This window comes from Microtus oregoni, unplaced genomic scaffold, assembly GCF_018167655.1.
Source record: "Microtus oregoni isolate MIOR12 unplaced genomic scaffold, Mior012 000028F_ref0000031, whole genome shotgun sequence".
Lineage (NCBI taxonomy): Eukaryota > Metazoa > Chordata > Mammalia > Rodentia > Cricetidae > Microtus > Microtus oregoni.
Window position 1 is genome coordinate 4,941,239 of NW_024543087.1, and position 22,874 is coordinate 4,964,112.

The 22,874-nt window shown below is 50.7% G+C and overlaps 2 protein-coding genes across 9 annotated transcripts in view; both read right to left on the bottom strand.

The window, feature by feature from the left end:
- Positions 1-11,023, bottom strand: part of Acvr2b (activin A receptor type 2B) — a 37,652-nt gene extending 26,629 nt beyond the window's left edge. For 3 of the 4 annotated variants that reach the window (XM_041677117.1, XM_041677116.1, XM_041677114.1), the window contains exon 1: positions 5,327-5,544. In XM_041677117.1, the coding sequence (XP_041533051.1) occupies positions 5,327-5,441 (115 nt within the window). In that variant the 5' untranslated portion in view covers positions 5,442-5,544. Of the gene's footprint in view, positions 1-5,326; positions 5,545-10,687 lie in introns of those variants that run through there. The other variant, XM_041677118.1, reaches the window with a different exon arrangement.
- Positions 11,024-19,574: 8,551 nt separating this feature from the next.
- Positions 19,575-22,874, bottom strand: part of Xylb (xylulokinase) — a 37,096-nt gene continuing 33,796 nt past the window's right edge. For 2 of the 5 annotated variants that reach the window (XM_041677483.1, XM_041677481.1), the window contains one exon: positions 19,577-22,027. In XM_041677483.1, coding sequence (XP_041533417.1) covers positions 21,950-22,027 — 78 coding nt within the window. In that variant the 3' untranslated portion in view covers positions 19,577-21,949. Of the gene's footprint in view, positions 22,028-22,874 lie in introns of all 5 variants that reach the window. The other 3 variants (XM_041677484.1, XM_041677485.1, XM_041677486.1) reach the window with 3 other exon arrangements.

A 22,874-nucleotide genomic window follows, 5' to 3' on the forward strand; every position in this document is an offset into this window, starting at 1 on the left:
AAGGGATGACAGAAAACAGACCCTGAGGCTAAAGTTATCTCTCACCCGAGCTGTCTTAGCTCCAGGAATTCTCTGGTCTGTTGCCTTCTGCAAACGGACTGCACCCGATTAGCAGGAGAGAACCCTACATCTGCTTTTTACCCATCTTCTAGACACCCCCATTCAGAACCACCATGTGCCCCAAGTGCACAGACACGCAAACAGCCTAGATTCCTAACTTCCTTCCTTCCGTCTGTGTGTTTCAGATGTGTTGGGCACAACATCTGGGTATACTTCCAACACTCTAGGCCTTCTCGTTTGTCCTCTGAAGCGCTACCTTACCGTCTGCCCTGCATGCATGGCTTTCTTGCTTCCTCTCATCTGTCTGGATAGTTCCAGCCATTGCTAAGATTCACAGCATGAATTCTCACACCGCAGTAAAACTGTCTTGGGACTTCAGAAAGCAAGAAGGCGAGGGCCCAGACAGACAGATAGACAGAAAGACACTGGGTTCACCATTGTAACCCATGGAAAATGTTAAGTAGCTTCCAGCTGAGCTTAGCATCTTGGGCCTTTACTTCTGGTATAGTGCAGAGGCAGGCAAATCTCTGGGAGTTCCAAGAAGATGCCCTCCCTCGAACAACAACAAAATAAACAGATGGGCAGCAGAAGAGGTCACGAACCATCGTTTTTAAGAGGAAACTCCGAGTACACGCAGAGCAAAGGGTACAGTGGCAGGCAGCACTGCAGGCCAATAGGAGGGAGGGGCCTCAGCCAGCCAGTTGGCACCTGACTCTTGAACTTGAGTCTCAGTGCCGTGATTTTCCACTAAGGCCACTGTGCAGACAGAGGCACAAATAGTGTGTGTCACCAGGACAACGTCAAAGGGCCAACTGGGACATTATGCATACTAGAGACATTGCCACAAGTACAGTGTCATCAAAATCCACAAGCAGGGCCTGACAAGTGGGCCCACATCAGGACAGCTGAATCAAGGCACTGAGAAGCCGGACTTTGGAAATCACACTATCCCAAAATGCCTTCCCTACTATTACATGTGATCACGCCAGAGGGCTGTATAAGGGAACCAGAGACATACAGAAATTCCCGAGGCCCTTCCATTACGAGATCTCTATTACCGCATGTACAACCAGAGTCTTGACATACCAACATTTTGTCAAGCACACTGTGCTCAGAGGCAGTGCCCATTACCACCCTGAGCTCTTCAGTCACCCTCAGCAGGTGGCACAGTCCCTAAAGAGGGCAGGGGCGACACACAGCATGGTAAGTGGCACATAAACACACATGGCTATCACAAACTCAAGCCCACGCATCCCGCCAGACTGTGGCCATGTCCCTTGTTAGCACTATAACCATGACACCCAACAAGGAGCAGCTGCTGATGCTGGTACCTTCACCAGTGTGGCTACTACATTCTCTGCGGTCCATCCTTGTGGTTGAGGCTGAAATCCAGAACCCCAGGAATCCACACGCTGCTATCTCACCCAGCTCCGGCGCCTACTGCACCACTGGCCATTTTCAGTGCTAATCTAAATGGGAACTGCATGTCAATAGGTAGGGCAGGGACTAGACCACCATGGCTTGTGTTCATTAATTTACTAAACGATATATAATCAGAAAGCCCACCAACAGGAGGCTAAATAAAACATAGTCTATATCCATACTTGAGAATTTTGCATGGCTATTAAAGGGTAAACCAGGTATGGTGGTACACGCCTTTAATCCCAGCACTTGGGAGGCAGAGGCAGGAGAATCAGTACAAATTTGAGGCCAGCCTGTGCTACACAGTGAGTTCCAGGCCAGTCTAGGCTACAGTAAGACTTTGTCTCAAAAGTCAATCAGTCATTTGGATCTAGCCCCTGCCCTATTTAAAAAAAAGGGGGGTGTATATGTATTAGAATGGCTGTGTACATGGATCTGAGTTTAAAAGACGTTAAAGTCACAGCGAGTACGATGGATCCACACACAAACTGTTCAGAGCTGTGAATACGGTCATGTAAAACAGAACAAGCCAAGCTAGGTATACTGCTGAAGTCTAGAAAGCGGCACCCTTAGGAGACGGGTGCACAATGAGAACAGAACGAGAGGCTTCAGAACACGCTTGGCATTCTCCAGGCCCTGACTGCAATCCCAAGAGTCACTGGGACAGGTAGTTTGGAGAGACACGGACTACTTGTAATGTCTAATGCTTGATCACAGGGCAAACTGCACAGGTGTATCCACGTCCGTGGAAACGCATCAAGAGCTAGCTTGTGGCAACTGCGCATTCTTCTTCAGATAATGTTTAAATCATTATCTTATGGGCATGGCTGCTTTGCCTGAATGCATGTCTGTGCACCACGTGCACTGCCTGGTGCCCACAGAGGTCAGAAGAGGGCGTGCGTTGGGTCCCCTGGAACTGGGGCTACAGAAGACTGTGAGGCACTGTGTGGATGCTGGTACTCAAACCTGGGTCCTCTGAGAATAGTCAGAGCTCTAACCACTGAGCAATCTTTCTAGCAGCACCCCACCCCTCCCCCCACATTTCTAATTTTTGGGCTGCGGCTCAAGCGCAGAGCCCTGCATATGCTGATTATCTTCTACTCCCGTTTCTATGGCACCAGGCTTTGCTCCAGCCATCACCAGTCCTCTGCATGTACCTGACACTTCAGCCAATGTCCGCAGCAGTGAGTCCGTGTTCGATCCCATGAACTTAGATGACAGAAAGAGCCAGCTCCTACAAGCTGTCCCTGACCTCCACATGCGTGCCACGGCACCTCCCACACATGCTAAACATTTTTAAAATGTAAACAAATAATAAAACTATTTTCTAAGTATTGCCTATATCTCTGGGGGGGGGGGATGCCTGAAAGAAAATGTACCAACCACAAAACTCACCTGAGACGAGAAGGTGGCTCAGTTGGGACAGCCTTTGCCTAGCATTCATGAAGCCCTAGGTCCCATCCCCAGCAGCACAGACACTGGGTGCAGTGAAGCACAACTGTAACCACTGCACCCAGGAGCTGGAGGCTGGAGGATCGATCGTACGTCAAGACTCCAAGGCAGTTTACACTACATGAGACCTTGTCTCAGAAAGGGTGCTGGGGACAGGAGCAGGGGAATGACTCCGCAGGTAGAGTGCTTGCTGCTCTTGCAGAGGACCTGGGTTCCAATCCCAGCACCACATCACCAAGCTCACAACCACCTGTGATTCCAATTATAGGAGATCTGAAGTCTTCTTCTGGTCTCCATGGGCAATGCATGCACACAGTACACAGAAACTTACAGGGTCTGTACATGCAAACGTGCGTGCACACAAACATATGTGCATAAAAGTAAGTAACTTTTTAAGGAGGAGAGCTTACTCAGGAGACACCAGGCTTTTGTTTTCCGAACTCCCTATTTTTGAGACAGAGTTTCCACAGCCCAGGCTGACCCCGAACTCCTCATCCTCCTGCTCCTCCCAAGTACTGGAATTATAGGCACGTACCACCACTCCCAACTTGAGACCCCGGCTGTGCCTACTAGCAGCTTTTTCTGCGACTGAATATATGTGTTCCTTGAACGGCTATACACTTAATAAAAATTAAAAGGGGGGAATAAGGCTCATGTGCTCTCTCTCCCCACAGTGGTTAGCCACAAGACACTTGGATAAGAGAAGGTTTGGGTACAAAGGTTTTCAGTGTAGAGGAAGCAAGTCCAGCCCCACCCTTGGGCAGGAGTCACTTGCGTTTCTCAACTAAGCCTGACTCCCTGGAACTTGTAAGCCACTTGGCAGATGAACCTTGCCCCACGTGTTCTGTGCAGTCACTACATCTCCTGGGGAGCCTGGGCCAAACAAGGCTCCCACCAAACCCCACTTCAAATTCACATACAAAGGAAATCCCTCCAATACACAAAAGAAAAGTTTCCTAAAGCCCAACTGCCAGCCCCAGGGCTTGAGAACTCATTAAAACTTTCTGCATTAATGGACAGGTAACAGGTTGGGGGTGGACGGTGAAGAGAGCTGACAGTAACAGGACATCAGGCGGCACTGTCTCCATACCTGGAAACACCGTGCACCGCTGCACAACCAGCAGGAAAAACCGTCCCAGCACGAACACTCCAGTCAGCCTTCGGCTGTCTTTACTGGTTCAAGTTTGGAGGGCAGTCAAGCATCCCTCCCTCTACTTAGATGGACAGACGACAGCTGGTCTGGTCATTCTCCCAAATACCGGGCCACAAACATGGAGAAGCAGCCTCCTCCACCTTCCAGCCAAGAGCTTGGGTTTCCAACAGCCTTCCCTTTCCCTTTCCTCCCAGAACTAATTTTAGCCTCCTTGGTTCTCAGAGGTAGAACCGAAATAGTCTGCTGAGGAACACGTTTATAAACAAGAGCATTGGCTTAGCCTCACAAAACACCTCAGCTGTAGCCCAGAAATTAGCCAGGGAGAGGTCCCATTGTCCAGCAGGCCAGGCCCCTCCAGAACATTCCCAAGGGAGAGGGGCGGCAAACCTGCCCAGCGGGCCAGGCATTCTCTCCAGCCCCAGCACTCAGGAGTCACGTGTCCATGGATGAGAACACCAGGCTGAGCTGTCAGTCCCCAAGAGGATCTGAAAACCCTATGTGTGCACACAGCAAGAGGGAAGGAGTGGGGCCGCCCAAGGCCAGAAGCCATGACTAGCCTCATGCCAGGAGGAGGCACCCTTGACCCTGGGACGATCCAGTCCCCACAACTGTCACAGATGGAGGTATTCTGCCAACCTTTAGGACCAGGTTGGAGGAAGGCGGCCGTGTCTCCCAAACCAAGAACCTGGGTACCCAGAAGCAGCTCCAGTGGGCCTGCCATGAGCAGCCACCTCTGAGCTAGGGCTCATTTGTCAGAGCAGCCCACACTGAATCGAAAAAGAAGCCAAGAATAAGGGGTGTCTGACCCGAGCAAAACACTGGTGACTGCATGGGGGGAGGGGCCCAACCCAAGAATTCTAGGAAAGCAGCCACACCTTCATGGGGAGACAGCCTAGGTCTCACCTCAGCACTCGCTTCACAGGGTAATGTGAACGCTTGAAAGGCTTGTGAGGCCGGCTTGAGTCCACCCTGCCTACCAGGAAGCAGCTCTAAGCACAGTAAGATCTTACTGAGTGGAGTCAGAAAGGAATGCCCCCAATCCTCGGCAGAACTCTGCATAAAAAGGAGCCTGAAACACGGCCCAGCCACAGGAGCTTGTCGGTCTGCAGAGGCCAACATACAGAGGTCTCTGTGGAAACCCACCAGGTCTGTCACAGCTTATAGCACTACACCTTTCTGAGGCAAGGCTTGCCCCCCACACACCCCCCAAGCCCAGTGGGAAAAAAGACAAGCCCATACCTTTGGGGCGAGGCTGCCCCCCTGCCCTGGCGTCCTGGGCCTGGTCATTCCAGGCCCACAGTCGCTGCGGCTCCTCTGAGCGCCACAGGGCAGACCCACTCGGGGGGAAGGGCATGCCAGGATCCTGCTACAACCCCCTGGGCTCGGCAGACAGGTACAGCCTGGGTTCACCCAGCTCCCAGGTGAACAGAGAGGGGGTGTCGGGCAGGCGGAGCCCCAGCAACAGGCACTTCCTGACATTCTGTACTTGCGGGAGGGAGAGGCAAGAGTGCCAGCCTCAAGGCAAAGGCCAGAGCAGGTGGGCGGGTGCAGGCGGGCAAGCTGCCCGGCCACCCACAACGGGCCGCCTCCCTGAAACCCGAACCACTTCTGGGAAAACTCAAGGACGCCAGGATTCTCCTTAGTGGCAGCCGGTCCGTTGGAACCATTGATTCTGAACCAAATGCACACTCAAACAGGCTCGGCTGGGCAGGAATGGCCTATGAGGGTGAACCCAGCTCCTTCCCTGACTCCAGAGGGAGAATGACAAATGGCACTGTTGAACCAGAACCCCATCTCCTCCCACAACTGTTTACCCCCATAGAAGCTGGACGTACTAGAGCACTGGTTCTCCACTGACCTAAGTATGATTTTGTCCCTACCACTTAGCGATGCCCGGAGTCATTTTCACTTGCCATGTTCAGAGATGCGATACTGGAATTGGCCAGCAGAGGCCAGAGATGCAGCTAAGTAGGCATCTTCAATGTACGGGCCAGCCGTTCACCTCCACTGTCCCCATCCCTCCCCATGTAAACAGAGAAACCACAGATAACAGATGTTCATGGTGAGCAAGGCTGGGAAACCCTGCTCTAGAGAGGCCCATGCAGCCAGGAATGTCCATCCAGGCTGCCTCCTAAGTGTGGTCTAGGGGACTGGGAGACAACTCAGCTGGTAATGCATGCCATACAGGCACAAGGACCATCTGGATACCCAGCATCCCATAAAAAGCCAGGCAGTGTAGCAAGCATCTGTAATCCTAGCTTTAAGGGTGAGTTCCAGGGTTAGAGAGATCTCAGATCTCAAAAATGAAGAAGGGACCAACCAGTGAAATGTCTCTGCAGAAAAGCTTGCCTGCTGCGAAGCCCAGCACCCGGAGTATGAGTCCCAGGACCCGCTGTGGAGAACCAAGTTCCACAAGTTATCCTCTGACCTCCACATACGCACTGAGCTGTGGCACATGCCCACAAACTAAAACAAAATGCTTTTAAAAGACAGAAAAAAACAAGGGGAGGAGTAATGTAAAAGAAGTTAATGGTGAAGCCGGGCGGTGGTGGCGCACGCCTTTAATCCCAGCACTCGGGAGGCAGAGGCAGGCGGATCTCTGTGAGTTCGAGACCAGCCTGGTCTACAGAGCTAGTTCCAGGACAGGCTCCAAAGCCACAGAGAAACCCTGTCTCGAAAAACCAAAAAAAAAAAAAAAAAAAGTTAATGGTGACCTCTGGCCTTGACGTGCACCCACGTGCACAGGCATACACCTACACGTGTGCACGAGCACACACGCACACACAGACACACACACACAAGCCTGGGGTATGGATAACTATGAATGGTCCGTCATGGTCCAGATTAGCTCTTTTCCCTTCATCCACTGCATCCCAGGCCATGGCAACAGGTTAGCATCTGTGAGTGGCTCTGAACTCAGGCTCTGATACCCCGTGGGTAGGTCCCATCTGCCCTACTGACCTCCCAAGTAGAGAGGCTAAGTACATAGGCACTCAGAGAGATGGCTTCCTGAATGGAGAAGAAACCAAGGAAATAGAGTGATGGGCAGAACCACGAGTAGCAGCAGTAAATGCAAGGACATGTTCCAGACCGGAACAGGGGAAGCAGAGGTACTGAGAGAAATAATTCCAAGGTACACAACCTCCTACGGACAGGCTGCCCCTCTGCCCCTTGGGAGGGTTGACTGCGGGGGAGTCAGGATTTTACGGAGTCCAGAAAGGCACGCACATACACCTGTACAAATACCCATGCAGGCACTGGTTTATATTTTCTCTTCAGTTTTCTTAGATTCTCAGAGCAACATGGCAAAAAGCAACGGGTCCTCCAGGGGCTCCCTTGGGTAACTGCCAGGGCAAGGGCAGAGGCTTGTAGGTCTCTGGGTGCCAAGAAGAACAGCAGAGGACTACAAAAGTCCACCTAGATAGGTCGCAGGCAAAGGGGTCTACGTGAAGTTTCCACCCAGCTACAGGGTCTGCATGGAAAGCCTCTGAAGGCTGAGAAGGGCACCCACTCCTTCCAAAGGGCGTGCCCGCCTGATAGGCAGGCAGCATGAAATGACCACCAACAAGACAGAGAACAGGGGACTTCCTCTCTGGGGAGGGACTTCCATGACTCTGTAGCCCTTGGCCTTGGCCTCTCCCACTACAGGGACCAGAAGACTAAAGGTTACTCCCTCATACAAACCTCCACCCACGAGGAAATGGCCGAGAAAGAAATCTCTCTGTGTCAATGGTCAGTCTATAAGGATGCTTTGGGGCAGTGAGGACCTGATAGGAGCCTTCTCAGCCCCTGGCTCCGGCTATGCTCTGAGCCCCAAACACAGAAACAGATGTCGAGAACAGAATGTGCAATGTTCCCTGCAATGCAAGAGCCAAATGCCGGGCACCCAAGGATGGAGGGGCCAGGCAGAGCCAGGAAGGCTTCCAGAGGTATCCGCTGGTTGAAACATCACTTCTGTCTTCCCTCTCAGCCTGTGCTGTCCGATACAGCAGCGACTAGCCGAGTGTGACTACAGAGAGCCTGGGGTGTGCAAACGTGGAACCGGCGTGCTCACACTGTATTTTGAAGTTAAAGAAATCTTTCAAGTCTCTTTAACTGTTTTAATGGTGATTGCATGTTGAAATGATCAATTTTTAAATTAAATTAATTCCACCAACTATGAAAAAGATCAAGTCTCTACCCCCAAATTCATATAGAAAGCCATAACCACCAGTAATGGGACCTTGAGGAAGCAGTAACGTTTGGGCTGGACCATGAGGGTGGAACCCTCACTGTAGGACTACAACTCTTAGGGCAGACCCGACCATCCCAGCACCCCAGTCTGGATTCTAGAACCAAGTGAGAACGAGCACTGTTGACTTTTAATTACATATGTAAGCATATATATCTATATCTACAAGGCTGTTTTAACTTTATTTATGAGTTACCTCTGTAGTTATGTCTGTGCACCATGTGTAGCCTGATGCTCTCAGAGGCCAGAGAGCATGGGTCCCTGCTGGAAGAGGGGTCCCGGGTGGTTGTCATGAGTCACCATGTGGGTGTCAGGACTCTGCAATAGCAGCAAGCACCCTTAACCACCCGGCTACCTCTCTAGCCCCAATACTGCTGCTTGAATCACAGAGTCCTGTGGTATTAGGGAAGCCAGAACACACTAAGACACAACTATTTCTTCTTCCTTTTACTAATGCGATTATTGGGAATTTTTAACTTAAATATACCTGTCCATGTTCCTAGGCCCTTGCGAGCAGCACGAGTATAGCGCTCTTCTTTACACCACAGGGTTGATCATTCTGAAGACAGAGCCAGGAACATGAAGGAGAGACCGTTTTGAAGCCAGGAGGGCCAGTTCTGCCCCACCAGGACCTGGGGAAGCTCTCCTCTAATTCCTCAAAAGACAGAGCAGTGGCCACTTTGAAGTGTGACAACAGGTGACTCTACCTTCCCCGGGGGAGGAGGCCAGGTTCTGACACAGAACAAATGCCTCTCGGCATTCTGCTACACACTCACTCGCCAAACAGTGCAAAGAGAAAGTAGACACAGCGCAGGGGACCACCTCTCACCCTGCCCCAAGATGGGAGGTAACTGATGAACTCAAACTGGGACTAACTGGTGTCGTGTTGTCCGGATTCAGAGTCTGAGGTGCACTGTCCTGAGAGCACCCTTTCAACAGGCCTGGACTTGAAAGGGACAAGGCAGATCAGGAAGCTTTCTGAAGCAGCTAGGGGATTGCTATGTACCCTTGGATCAGTCCTCCCCAAAGCAGGCAATGTTTTCCGTCACTTCCAAGCCTCCACTCTTGGGGAAATCCTGAAGAGCAACACTTCAGTGAATGGCAGAAAGAAACAATGTTCAACTTGAGACACCGCTTGCTTCGCCTCGATCACTCCAGCACAGCATCGAAACCGCTTCCCAACAGTGTGCTCCGGTAGTCAAGAAGTGGTCTCTAGCCTCTGGCTCGTGCACTCACGCTCCACCGCACCCAGATTCGTGCAAAAACTCTCAGGGTCGGAATTAATTGCTAAGCCTCACTACCTTGCAATAGAAGGGAGCAGATTGAGGGTGGGGATCCCAGTGGAGAGTGCAATGGCCATCTGGGATACCCACCCCCGCAACAGCATGGGGGGGGGGGATCCCAGCCCCTCCCCTGCACTCCGGGCCCCGCCCCTCGCGGATTTCCCAGACTCCGCGCTGCTGCCACCTCGGGCGGCAGGGGACCCGAGCTGCATGTGTAATGGGGGTTGGGAACAAAGACGCGCAGGACCCAAAGCCCCGGCCACCGAGCACCAGCCGTCCCAGTCACCACTTTCTTTTCTCTGGAGTCTCAATGCCCGACTGTCCGCGTTTCCCAGGACTGCCCCAAGCCCGTCCGGGAGCTCCTACCAGAGTTGGGCATACTTCAGCACCACCGGGACAGAGAAATCCGTGCCTGAGCTTTAGGGGCGAAAGCGCTTTCCCAGCACAACTTCGCGCGCACACACCCACACGTCCCGTTCCCAAGCAGACGCGCACCAGTCACCCTCATCCCGCAGCCGCCTGCGGGCTGAGCGCAGGTCACTCACGCCCGCCACGTGCCAGCCGGAGCGACCTGAGACCTGTTGGTTCGCCTCCTCAACCTCCTCTCCACTCCCAGTAGCCCAAAACAAAAGCGGTCCCACGAGGGCGCATCTGTAGCCCGCTGCAAGGAAAGCGGGTGCAGGTAGGAGCCACTTGCAAGAGGATCGCGACGCAGAGTGACGGGACGGAGTGCAGAGGGCTCCGAACAGGCTGTAAAAAGCCGTCCGCTTTGCTTTGCGACACTGCCTCTCAGGGGCGAGCAGCCTCATCCCAGCCACCCGCGATTAGATGCCCGGCCACCCTGGCCGCTTTCCCCACGCTCAGGTTTCCCTCGCTTGGTTCCTGGGGTCCGCGAGCCCGCGGAACCTGAACCCCGACCCTGACGCTCCAGGTTTCCCCATCCCCGAGCGCCTCCGCGAGCCAAGCTCCCCGCGCAACCCCGAATCCCAGGCAGGTGGCGCAGAGCCGAGGCCGCGGGGCCGCCCTTTGTTGGTAAACACCGCGCGCCCCGGGTCCCCGCACCCCCGCGCCGCGCCGGGTCCTTACCGGCGCACAGCGATCCCCAGAGAAGGGCGAGGGCCGCCCAGGGCGCCGTCATGTTCCGCGGCGCCGCCCCGCGGACACCCGGAGCCCGCGGGCAGGGCCGCGCTGCGCTCCCGGGGCGCGCAGGGCCCGGCGGCGGCTGCGCTCTGCTTCCCGCTCCTTCTCTGGGTCTCGCTTCCAGGCGCGCTCGCTTCTGCGCTTCGGTTCCCAGGCAGCGTGCAGGGATAGGGGCTCAGGGCCGCTGCGGGCGGCTCGCAGTGCGGCCCGGGCTATGGGGCGACGCGGGGGCCGGGGGGCGGCGGCGGGGCGCGGGCCAGGGCGCGCCCGACGCGGGCATGGCGCAACGGGGCTGGGTCCGGGCCCCGGGCGCAGGGGCCGAGTCCGGAGGGGCCATGAACGGGGGGTGGGGGAGGGGAGCTGAACCGAGTCCAAAATGGCTCCTGAGCGGTGGCCACGGAGCCGAGCCAGCGGGGAAACCCGGATGTTGGATACAAAGAGGCGGGCAAGCTGGGCGGGGAGGGGGAGGGGAGGCGGGCCCTCCGGCCGCGTGGTCCGCGCCCCCCTCTGGGGCGGGGCCGGAGAGGAACAACAACACCGAGGCTCCGCCCCCAGCCCGCGCCCTCGGGAGGCAGTGCGCGTGCTGCACAGGCTCTAGGGACAGGCAGGGCGCGCGCTCGGAGCTGGTGGGATTGGACTGCGGCCCACTTGGCTGCGGACTTGGGACAGCCCATAGCCATCCTCCTTGATGCCGACCCCAAACTGTGGCGCCCACGCTGCGGAATGCATACTCCTCTGAGACCCCTGAATGAGTGGGTAGCCCCCGGACCCCATAGCCCGGACAATTCTGTCCTCCAGCTCCCGCGCATCTTTATTGATGGACTAATTAACTGGCAGAAAAAAGCAGAAGCCTGAATTGGCAGCAGTCCCCCAGAACACACAGAGAGCTATCTCCAAGCAGAGGAAGACCCACAGAGCAGCTGCAGGTGGGAAAGAGCTGTTGGCGACCTGCTTCCTCAGGGGTCCTCAGGAGTTGTCCCACCTCCTCCGTCTCCCCTTTCCAGGGTTACCTGCAACGGTCCTCCCACCCATTTCAGGATTATCCAGAAAATGCACGTCTCTGCTCTTTTCACGTACACACACACACACACACACACACACAGAGCAGGTTCCTCCATTTCAGATTACACATTCCTTATTACACAACCAGAGCTTGTGTGGGTAGCAGGGCTCCCAGCTAGCCTGGGAAAGCTGGTCACAGCTCAAAGAAAAGGCTGCGGTGGAGACCTCAGATACCTGCCACGGTTAGTCCTGGCAAGGGCAGCGGGGAGAAAGGTGGCACCAAGGAGTCTGGGTCCTTTCAACTGTCTGAACTTCAGTTTCGCCTTATGAAAGTGACAGCGTTAGAAAAACTCCAAGGTTTGTGTAGGTTGTCACTACTGTGGCTTTGTCTCTGAGTCGGGGATTCTCAGCCTCCCAAGTTGCTAAGACCACGACCTGCCCTGCCCACATCTGGCCGCCTTTGCCCCTTTTGTTTTGTCTTTTTCCTCTGCCTGTGTAAACGCCAGATGACCTCAAGCTATCCTCCATCCTTCTGTGACTTTCCTTTTTTTACTTATTTTATTTTGTGTGTTTGCCTGGGTGTATGTGTATGTACCCTGTGTATGCCTACTGCTAGTTTAGAAGAAGGCAAGCGTCAGAGCCCCTGGAACTGGAACTAGAAATGGTTGTGAGCAAGCTTATGGGTGGTAGAAACTGAACGTGAGTCCTCTGTAAGAGCAACATGTGCTCTTAACCGCTGAGTCATCGCTCCAGTCCCACAATTTATTTTATTATGATTATGATGATGATTAGTCATGGTAGCCATGTCATGGTGGTGGTATTCTTGAGACAGGGTATCACTGGCTGTTCTGGAACTCACAAGACCAGCCTGACCTCGAACTCACAGAAATCTGCCTGCCTCTGCCTTCCAAGTACGTTTATTTTATTTTTAATCGTATGTATATATGTGTGTGTCTGTGGGTATGCCCGTGTGCATACAGGTGCCCAAGCAGGCCAGAAGAGGACATAGGATCCCCTTCAGCTGGGGCTAAGTGGTTATGAGCTGCACCCCATGGTGCTGGGAACTGAACTCAGGTCTCTGAAGGGACAGCTAAGCTCTGTTAACAGCTGAGCTGCTTCTGCAGCCCCAGCTGTGCACTTCATAAATAAATGGTAGAGACTCAAGCAAGCCTACCATGATAGATCCAGTGTATTAGGGAAAGCATTAGTTATCTTTTCCGTATTGGAAAAAGCTATCATCCATATGCCAAAAATCAGACTGGCTGGTTCTAGACTTCTGTTTTGTGACTGAGGGAGAAAGAGTTGTTGGGGACGGGTACGGAACATAAAGGGTCTCATGTTAGCCCAGGCTGGCCTCCTATACAGTACACTTCCAAGAATGACCTTGAAGTCATTCACTCTCTGTAACGTGCTGTGAGGATCAAACCAGGGCTTTCTTTTTTTTTGTTTTTGTTTTTTTTTTTTTGTTTGTTTGGTTTTGGTTTTTCGAGACAGGGTTTCTCTGTGGCTTTTGGAGCCTGTCCTGGAACTAGCTCTGTAGACCAGGCTGGCCTCGAACTCACAGAGATCCGCCTGCCTCTGCCTCCCAAGTGCTGGGATTAAAGGCGTGCGCCACCATCGCCCGGCAAACCAGGGCTTTCTATACGTTAGGAGGACGCTGCCAACTCCACTACACCCCAGTTTCTGTACCACACCAGGTTATATGTCACATAATTCCAAGGGGTCCAAAATCTCCACACACCAAAATGTTGCTCTGGTCTTACTGGAAAAATCGAAATTCCTATCTAAGCTGTTAGCTTCACAGCTGCATTCGACAACCTGTCTGGTGTCCTGAGTTTGACTCAGCAGAAAGGGAACTCCCATGTTTCCCCTCAAAACCTGCTCCTCCCCACCCGTCCCTGTCTGAATCGATGGCACCATCAGTTGTTCATACCAAAGCATTCAGAGTCACCCTTGAATGTCCCGTGTCCAATCCATCAGTAAGCTTCAAAGATACAGCGAACATCCAGCTGTTTTGTTTTTCATGCGTGCTGTACCATATCAGCCTATGTCTCATATCTGGACTGCTTCAGCAGCAGTGAATGGAGCCTTAACTGGTCACATGCACCCATTCAAGTTGCTAGAGTATCTTCTATTTCTTTTTAAATTGTGTTACATTTTACTCATTTATATAGTATGCTTATGTAAGAGAGAAAGGGAGAGAGAGAGAGAGAGAGAGAGAGAGAGAGAGAGAATGCACTGAGGTCAGACAACAGCTTGCTGTTGGTTCTCTCTTTCCGCTGTGTGGGTCCTGGGATTCAAACTCAAATCCTCAGGGTAGGCATCAGGTCCCTGCACTCACTGAGCCATATCTCTGGCCTGAGTATAAACAGTCACTGAAGTGAATCTTTAAAAGAGGGAACTCTGGGACTGGAGAGATGGCTCAGTGGTTAAAAGCACTTACTGCTATTGCAAAGACCTGCATGTGGTTCCCAGGGCCCAGATCAGACAACTTACGCATCTCTATAACTCCAACTCCAAGGAATTTGATGCCCTCTACTGACCTCCACAGACAGCTGCATTCCTGTGTGCACACACATGTATACACTATACACACGCACACACACACGTGCATAATTAAAAATAAAATATAAGTAAAAAGATGCTCATATTACATTATAGTAATTCCCCTTTATCTTGGTTTCTCTTTTCATTTTATCAGTTACTAACAGCCAACCAAAGCTGAAAATATTAAATATAATTTTTTTATAAAGTCAAACTTTAAAACAGTGAACTAACCTGGGTAGCATGCTCACTTCTAGCCACTGAACCCCGACCCTGCCAGGACAGGGTTCCTGCATGCTACCCACTCACTCCTCTCTCTTTTTTATTTCTATGTATGCACATTTGTGCGCATGTGCCTGTGAAGACCAGAGGCGGGCCTGGAGATAGAGTTACCGTTGTGAGCCATCCTCTGTGGGAGCTGGAAACTGAACTCTGGGCTACTGCAAGAGCAGCACACACTCTTAACCTCTGAGCCATCTTTCCGGTCACCCATTGGTATCTTAATGACCATCTTGGTTATCAGATCAACCATCGTGGATTCATGGAGTTTGTTTTCAAGGAACCTGCATTTCACTAAATAATGGTCCCTATTCAGAGAATAATGCTGGCAGAAATTCAGATATGCCAGAGAGAAGGCAGGAATCATGTTTCGTTTAGCACGCAATGAGAATGAGCGCTCTCTCTCTCTCTCTCTCTCTCTCTCTCCCTCCCTCCCTCCTCTGAGACAGAGTTTCTCTCTGTAGCCCTGGCTGTCCTGGAACTCACTCTGTAGACCAGGCTGGCCTTGAATTCAGAGATTGACCTGCTTCTGCTTTCTAAGTGCTAGAATTTAAAAAATAAAAAGAAAGTGCTACCTCTCTTAGTTAAGGTTTCTCTTGCTGTGAAGAGACACCATGACTACGGCAACTCCTATGATAAAAACAGTTAACTGGGGCCGGCTTACAGTTTCAGAGGTTTATCACCATGGCAGGGAGCATGGCAGCATGCAGGCAGACATGGGGCTGGAGAAGTAGTTGAGTGCCCCATCTTGCAGGCAACAGGAAGTCAACTGAGACACTGGCCAGCATCCTGAGCATCAGAAACCTCAAAGCCCACCCCCACAGTGACACACTTCCTCCAACAAGGCCATACCAACTCCAACAAAGCCACACCACCTAATAATACCATTCCCTATGAGATCATGGGGGCCAATTGCATTCAAACCAACACATACCTGACTCATTTAATTTTATTCTTTCATATTTATCAGTATTCCATATTACAAGCTATATTTTCACTTACTGCCTTAGTTATGTGCCATAGATTACATTTGTTAATTGTTAATTACATTTGGAGGGTTATAGATTTTTAAAGATTTATTCATTTGTAGTGCAGTGCATGTGGAAGCCAGAAGAGGGCATCAGATCCTCTGGAACTGGAGTTACAGACCATTTTTAGCCGCTGTTTGGTTGCTAGGAATCAAGCCTGGGTCCTCTGGAAGAGTAACAAGAGTTCCTAACTACCAAGTTTTTCTGTTGTCTTAGCAGCCACACCTGAATCTATTGATATTTTAACAACTGTCAGCACCCCATGGCCCTTCAGTCAGCACCCAGAGGCTCAGATCTCAGCCTGGTGGAATTTCCAATCCCGCCAATGGTAGCACTGGCTCAGTCATGGCTACCAAATGTAGGTTTTAACTAAGTCTCTATCATTCTATTTACCAATACTCAAGAGTCAGATATTGGGGTGAAAACCTACCAGATCAGAGACGCCAAGAAGTGACCAGCTGACCTTCCGTTTTGGCCAGGGACCAAACAAGAGAAGCATCTCTCCACTTCTCTCTAACCAAAAAAGACCGAGAATCTCTAAGTCCCTCCCTACTCCTTCCTGTGTGTCTCTCTATTCATGTTCCTGGCTCCTCCGCCCCTCTATGGCTAATTCCTGTCAACTAGTCACAGACTCCACCCCCTAATCCAAGGTTAATTTTATTAACAGTCTCAAAGGTGTACACTGAAATTAAATGTCCCACAACCACCAAGCCATCTCTCTAATTCTGAATTTGTTGTTTTGTTTTGTTTGAGATAGGATCTCACTATATAGCCCTGGCTGTCCTGGAACTCACTGTGTAGATCAGGCTGGCCTGGAACTCATGGAGATCCACCTGCCTCTGCCTCCTGCAAGTGCTGGGTTGAAAGCATGTACCACTAGGCCTGGGACTTGATTTTTTTTAAATCTATCTTGTCCTAGGAGTTTAATAAAAACGTTTTTCTCCAAATTGGACTTTAAAAAAGAAGTTTTGTTCTAGCCAGGTGTGATGATCATTTCAAGTTTTCTTTATGGTGTAGTAAATGGTGATTTTAATAGATTTATTTACCTGTGTCTCTATGTGTGCACACATGCAACTGTGCTTCTGTGAGAAACAGAAGACAACTTTTGGGAGCCAGTTCTCCTTCCATCATGTGGGCTGGGGGTCATGCTCAGGCTGCCAGGCTGCGTAGCATGTACCTTTACTGTTCAGCCATCTTGCCTACTCTAAAGGGTAAATTTTTATGCATGAGAACAGGCATATTGCTATTTTAATGTGGGACATTTGTGCTGGGGATAACTTAGTTGGTAACATGCTTGTCTCACAAGCATCAAAACCTGAGTTTGATTCTCAAGAGTCATCTTAAAGCTGGGCAGGGTGACTTGTGCTTGCAATCTGAGTGACAGCGGCATGGGAGGTGGAGGTCAGTGGATCGTTGGAAGTCTAATGTCCGGTCCCTGTCCAAATGGAAAGTAGAAGGCATCTGAGAAATGCTATCCAAGCTAGTCCTGACTTCCACATGTGCGAGTACACAAACATGCATGCACCTATCCATGCACATATATACCCGTCTACACACACATGCACCCATCTACACACATCCATGCACACATGCACCCATCCACAAATCCCCATCCATACACACATGCACCCATCCACACACATATACACACACACACATGCACCCATCCACAAATCCCCATCCATACACACATGCACCCATCCACACACATACACACATACACACACACACACACACACACATGCACCCATCCACACACACACACACATACACCCATCAATATACACATACACCCCCTCCATACACACACACACCCATCCACACACACACACACACACATCCCACACACACATACAAAGTGGAACAGACAATACACAGTTAGGTCTACTTTGTAGGAACAACCTCCATATAGTTTTGTCTTCCTTGGCCTTGAATAAGAGAGGAGCGAGTTAAAACTGTTATTTCCAGCTGTCTGTTTTCCCTGCTGCTACTGCACAAATGCCACATGCTTTGACAAGGCCCAGCTAACGGGAAAGGAAGCTAGTGCACAGACAGGACTCCGGCGCAGGCAGAGGATTCCAGAATGTCATTTCAAGCTGACAGTCCAAATAGCTGAGCCTGTAGCACTGGCGATTAGCATATCACTGTTGCGGAGTGTGGTCTTTGTGCCTCTCCGAGAACTCTGCCCCTTTGAGATGGGCATTGCCATCTCTGCTTCCTGTGGCTTCTGTGTTTGGACTGTTGCTGTCCACGCCACTCTTCAGTCTTTCCAAACCACTGATTTTATGTGTGTCTCTTCTAAACATGACAGGAACACGTTGTTTGGAAATTCTTTTTCTTTTAGTAGGTGGATTAAGGCTCTCATGTTTACCGACTGGACTCATGCTAGAACTTCGTTGACTGTGTGCACAAAGCTACAATTACCATGTGTTGCATGTTATATGATCGGGTACCTTTCCTTTGAACACTGGGGGACGTTTGCATTTTATATGTATTCATTCATGCATTGTGGACATATGACAGTACTCATGAACCTGTCATGAACCTGTGTGGGACCAGAGGACAACGTGTGGGAGTCAGTTCTCCCTTCTATCATATGGGTACCCAGGGATCGAAATCGGTAATAGAACCTGGCAGCAAATACCTTTACCCACTGACCCATCTCCCTGATGCCAAGATCTTCATTTCTATTCATTTTTAAAATCTTTTTATTATACTGATTGTATAGTTTTTTTAATACTAATGCCCTTAATGTTACAAAATAGTTCTATTGTCAGTTCGCCTTTTTCAATATTTAAGCCTCAAGTATTTGGTTTGCAATTTCTTTTTCTTGGTTTTGTTTTTTTGAGACAGGGTTTCTCTGTGTAGCCTTGGCTGTCCTAGAGCTCACTCTATAGGTCAGGCTGTCCTCAAACTCACCTGCCTCTGCCTCCTGAGTGCTAGGAGAAAAGGTGCATGCCACCAACACCCAGCTAATTTTAAGTACTTTTGACTCCTCAAAATTGCAGGTGCAACAATGAGTTCTTTGTGCTCTTTTCTCCTCTCCTGTCCTGGCTGGCTTCAACTGTCAATCTGACACAGTCTAAAGTGACCTGAGGGACTCTCAGCTGAAGGACTGCTCGGATCCACTCAACCGGTGGCCATGTCTGAGAGAGATTGATGGTTGACCCGGGAGGGACTGAGCGACTGTGGGTGGCATCATTCCTAGGCCTGTGTGCCTGAGTCTGTGCTGGAGCCAGTTGGCAGCGATCCTCCGTGGCTTCAGCGACAGTTCCCGCCCCGAGTTCCCTCAGGGATCACTGTGACCTGGAACAGTGAGGTGAAAGTAACCCCTCCACCCCACCAAGCCACCTTTGATCGAGGACATCTCTCTTCTTCCTGTGCTAGTGGGTAACCTCGTCCAAGCGGTGCACTTGACACTCGTCCACGCCAGCATGCGCATGTCCTGCTCAGGGTCCCCCATCGTCTCCTGGTTGGGTGACAGCTGTCTTTTAGAACGCTAAGGGTCTGTGAGTCAACCTTAGCTCTGGCACAGCTAAGACACTTGCATATCTTAGCCAGGTACAGACCTGGGCAATCTCTGTTTTCCTTTCCTTACATGGTGTGGGGTGCGGGGAGGCATGCACATCGCCACAGCACATGTGTGGAGGTCAAAGGACAACTTGCTGGAGTTGGTCCTCTCCTTCCACCATGTGGGTTCTGGGAATTGAACTTGGATCATCAGTCTTGGCAGCAAGCCCCTTCACCCACTGAGCCATCTCACTGGTCCTCATATTTTTCTCAGTTCTTTGAAAATGTTCCAGGACACAGGAGTGCTCAGTGACCTCGCCCCATCTTGCAGAGTCCGGTGTGGCCTGTGGCCTTGGCCCTACCAAGATGCCGCAAAGCCTGAATATCTGGGTCACCATGAAACCCTTCTGTAGCCAGGTTTACTGGGACGTTTGGGTAAGAACAGGACTAAAGACTTTTGTCCTTGCAGCCAAGCTGTAAAAGGCTCAGCCCTTCACCTGCCCAAGTTCACTCAAGATAAACCTTGCAGGATAAACTTAACCTCACTGTGTTACAATGAAATATGGAACATTGCTATACACCTGTCTGAGACACACCATGGGAAAGAAAGTTTTGTTCCATTGCTCTCTTCTTTGCTGAGAAATCTGACGCCAACCTGATCTTTCTTTTGTAAGAAAGGGCATCCTTCGATCTGGACATTTTACTTCCACTTTCAACACAGAATGTTGCACTTTATCACACAGTGTATGCTGGAATGTTGAGTTCAATTTTTTTAATCTTTATTTTATTTCATATGTATGACCGCTTTTCCTGCCTGTATGTCTGTGCATCACATGGAGTATGGAAGAGGCCAGAAGAGATCATCAGATCCCTTGGGGCTGGCTGTGGATGCTAGGGATCGAACCCAGGTCCTCTAGAACAGCCAGTGAAATCTCTGAACCATCTCTCTGGCACCCCACCCCCTCGGTTGATTGTTTTATGTTCTAAGAAAGCCTTTTTGATGCTGGGTCAGTGATATAAAAATCCCAGACCACTGCTAGAACACTTCTAAATTACAAGGTGGACGCTTAAGATACAGTTGGTGGAGCTGGTGGTGCACCTCAGTAAGAAAGGGCTGGCCCAGTACCTTCAGGGTGACAGATCCAAGTCCCAACACTGGTAAAAGGGGTGGGGAGGGAGGGAGAAAAAGAGGTTGATGAGAGGGAGGGAGGGAGGGAGGGGAGGTAGAAGGGAGAGAGGGAGGGAGGGAGGAAGGAGCAGAGGTTGGTTTTAGGTGTTTTCAAAGTTGTGTTTTTATTTTGGGTAGTTCCAGTTAGCAACAGGGATCTTGTCTTTTGTTGCTGAGAGCACTAATGTTACCCGTGTTGTCTTTTTCTTTTCCCTTCTTTTCCGGTGCCTCACTGATTTCCTGCCATATCTGCCTCCTCTTCCATACGCTGTAGCCCAGTTTCTAAATCTGTCATGACACTGTTCTTCTGTCTGATCACTCTCTTCCCCCATAAGCTTGCTGCATTTGCATTTGGATTTGTTTTTGTCACCCATGGCATCTTTTTCTTCTTCCACGATTGTCTGATTTATTGTAAGGAGGATCTATGTCGGAATGTCATCTTAGTTTACTGTTTTGTGGTCCCAGATGCTGTTGCTCAGGGTTTAAAACAAGAGGCTCGGCAGCGTCTCCTCCAGCTTGGGTTTGCTGTGGCGATGATGGCCACCTGCAGCTTCTTTGCCCATCACACACCGAGCCTTCCCTTCCAGACGGAAGATGCTCTTCAAGTCTATGCTCTGTCCTTCAGACTTCCCAGCAGTCACTGCTCTCTGACCACGTGATCTCACACCTGTCTGCAACATCTTGCCACTGTGGTCTGAGTTTCGTGCAGCCGTGTGGCCAAGGAAAACCCTGGGGTTTTCACAGGAGTGAGGTCACAAGGGGCTTATCTGAGCAAGGAGCAGGGAAGTCTAAAAAGGAGTGAAGAGGAAGGAGGGAGGACTCAGCATCTGGACAAATATAATAGGATATGTGGACATGAGAACAAATAAAAAGGAAATTCAGGCTGGGGGTGTGGCTCAGCTAGCAGAGTGTTTGCCCAGCACACAGGGGCCATGGGATCCCCAGCACTACATAAACCAGGTGTGGTGGCACATGCCTTTAATCCCAGCACTTGGCAGACGGTGGCAGGAAGATCACAAGTTTAAGGTCACCCTCAGCTGCAAAGAAAGTTTGATGGTGGCCAGGCTGCAGGAGACCGTGCCTCAAGAAAAAAAATCCAGAATTTCGCCAAGAAACACACAATTTTGCCATTGTGTGAATTACAATGAAACAGGGCGAACCCTAAAGTGTTTAGCCTGGGCGATGGCCCAGCCGGGTGACCCCAGGCACCTAAAGACACAGGAGGGTGGAGACAGCTGGGAGGGTGACATGGGAGCTCCAGAATCTGGTTTGCAGGGAAGGATGGAAGGAGTGGTCCCAGTGTGGGCTGAGGAGGCTAAAGGCGAGGACCAAGGAGGTGTAGTCATCCAGGAAGAAGGCTGTTCCCTATTCTGCTGAGTTTGGTCCTGAAAGAGAGCTTTCTTTCCGACTTCGGAAGGGGTGTGTGTGAGCATCTTTGATGGCCACACCCTACACTGTTTTCCTGCCTCCTGAAAGACAGAAAGGAGAGATGCAGTCCCACCCGGGACATGGCGCATTCCCACCCTGGGACATGGGCAACCACATGTCTCCAGGGAGTCCTGGCCAGCTTCGGGATGGTCCAGGACAGGACAAGAGCGTGCCACTGAGTCAGCACAGGCAAGCGGACAAGTGGGAAGTCTGGGCAGGTGGGAGGCAGCAGGCTGCCAGGGTACACAGTCATTCCAGAGGTCCCCGGGCCCGAGACAAGATTCTCTGTTCAAGTTGAGCATACCGAGGAAGAAGGGCCTCATAGACCTACAGGGGCAGAAAGAGCAGTTCATAATGAGAATGGGGCCGGGGGATGGGAAGGGAAGTGCCTCTTACATGAGCTTGAAGCTTGCAATTTAAAAGTGTAAAATCTGAGCCTGCTGCAGTTGGTGCATGCCTTTAATCCCAACACCACAGGGGAGGCAGAGGCAGGTGGGTCTCTATGAATTCAGCCTGGTCTACAAAGCAAGTTCCAAAACAGCTAAATCTGTTACACAGAGAAACCCTGTCTTCAAAAACAAATAAGCAAACAAAAACAAAAAACAAAAAAAAGTAAAAGTAAATTCTGAGGCTGGAGAGATGCCCCATGGTTTAGAACACTGGCTGCCCTTCCAGAGGACCCAGGTTTGAGTCCCAGCACCCACATGGCGACTCACTATGGTCTACTCTAGTTCCAGGGGGTCCAACACCCTCTTCTGGCCTCCTCAGGCACCAAGCAGGTGCATGGTGCATAAACATACATGTAGACAAAACACTCATACATATAAAATAAATTAAAATTTAAATAAATAAATACATATATTCATAAAACTTATTCCAAAGTTCCAAAACCAATGTGGATTATGACATCAGTAATTCCTCTAAGCAGTTATGTACTAAAATGATGACAATTTGGATACATTAGATTAAGTGAAATATATTATTAAAATTAATTTTGTTTCTATTTTTACTTCTGAAAAATGAGAAGCTGGAGAAATGGTGCAGTGAGCACATATTGTCCTTGAGGAGGACCCAGGCTCAATTCCCAGCATCCTTGGTGTCCTTGTCAGCCAAGATGTAATTCCATTGTCAAGTGCCTGAGACCCTTGGCTGAAACCCTAGGATCAATCCCCAG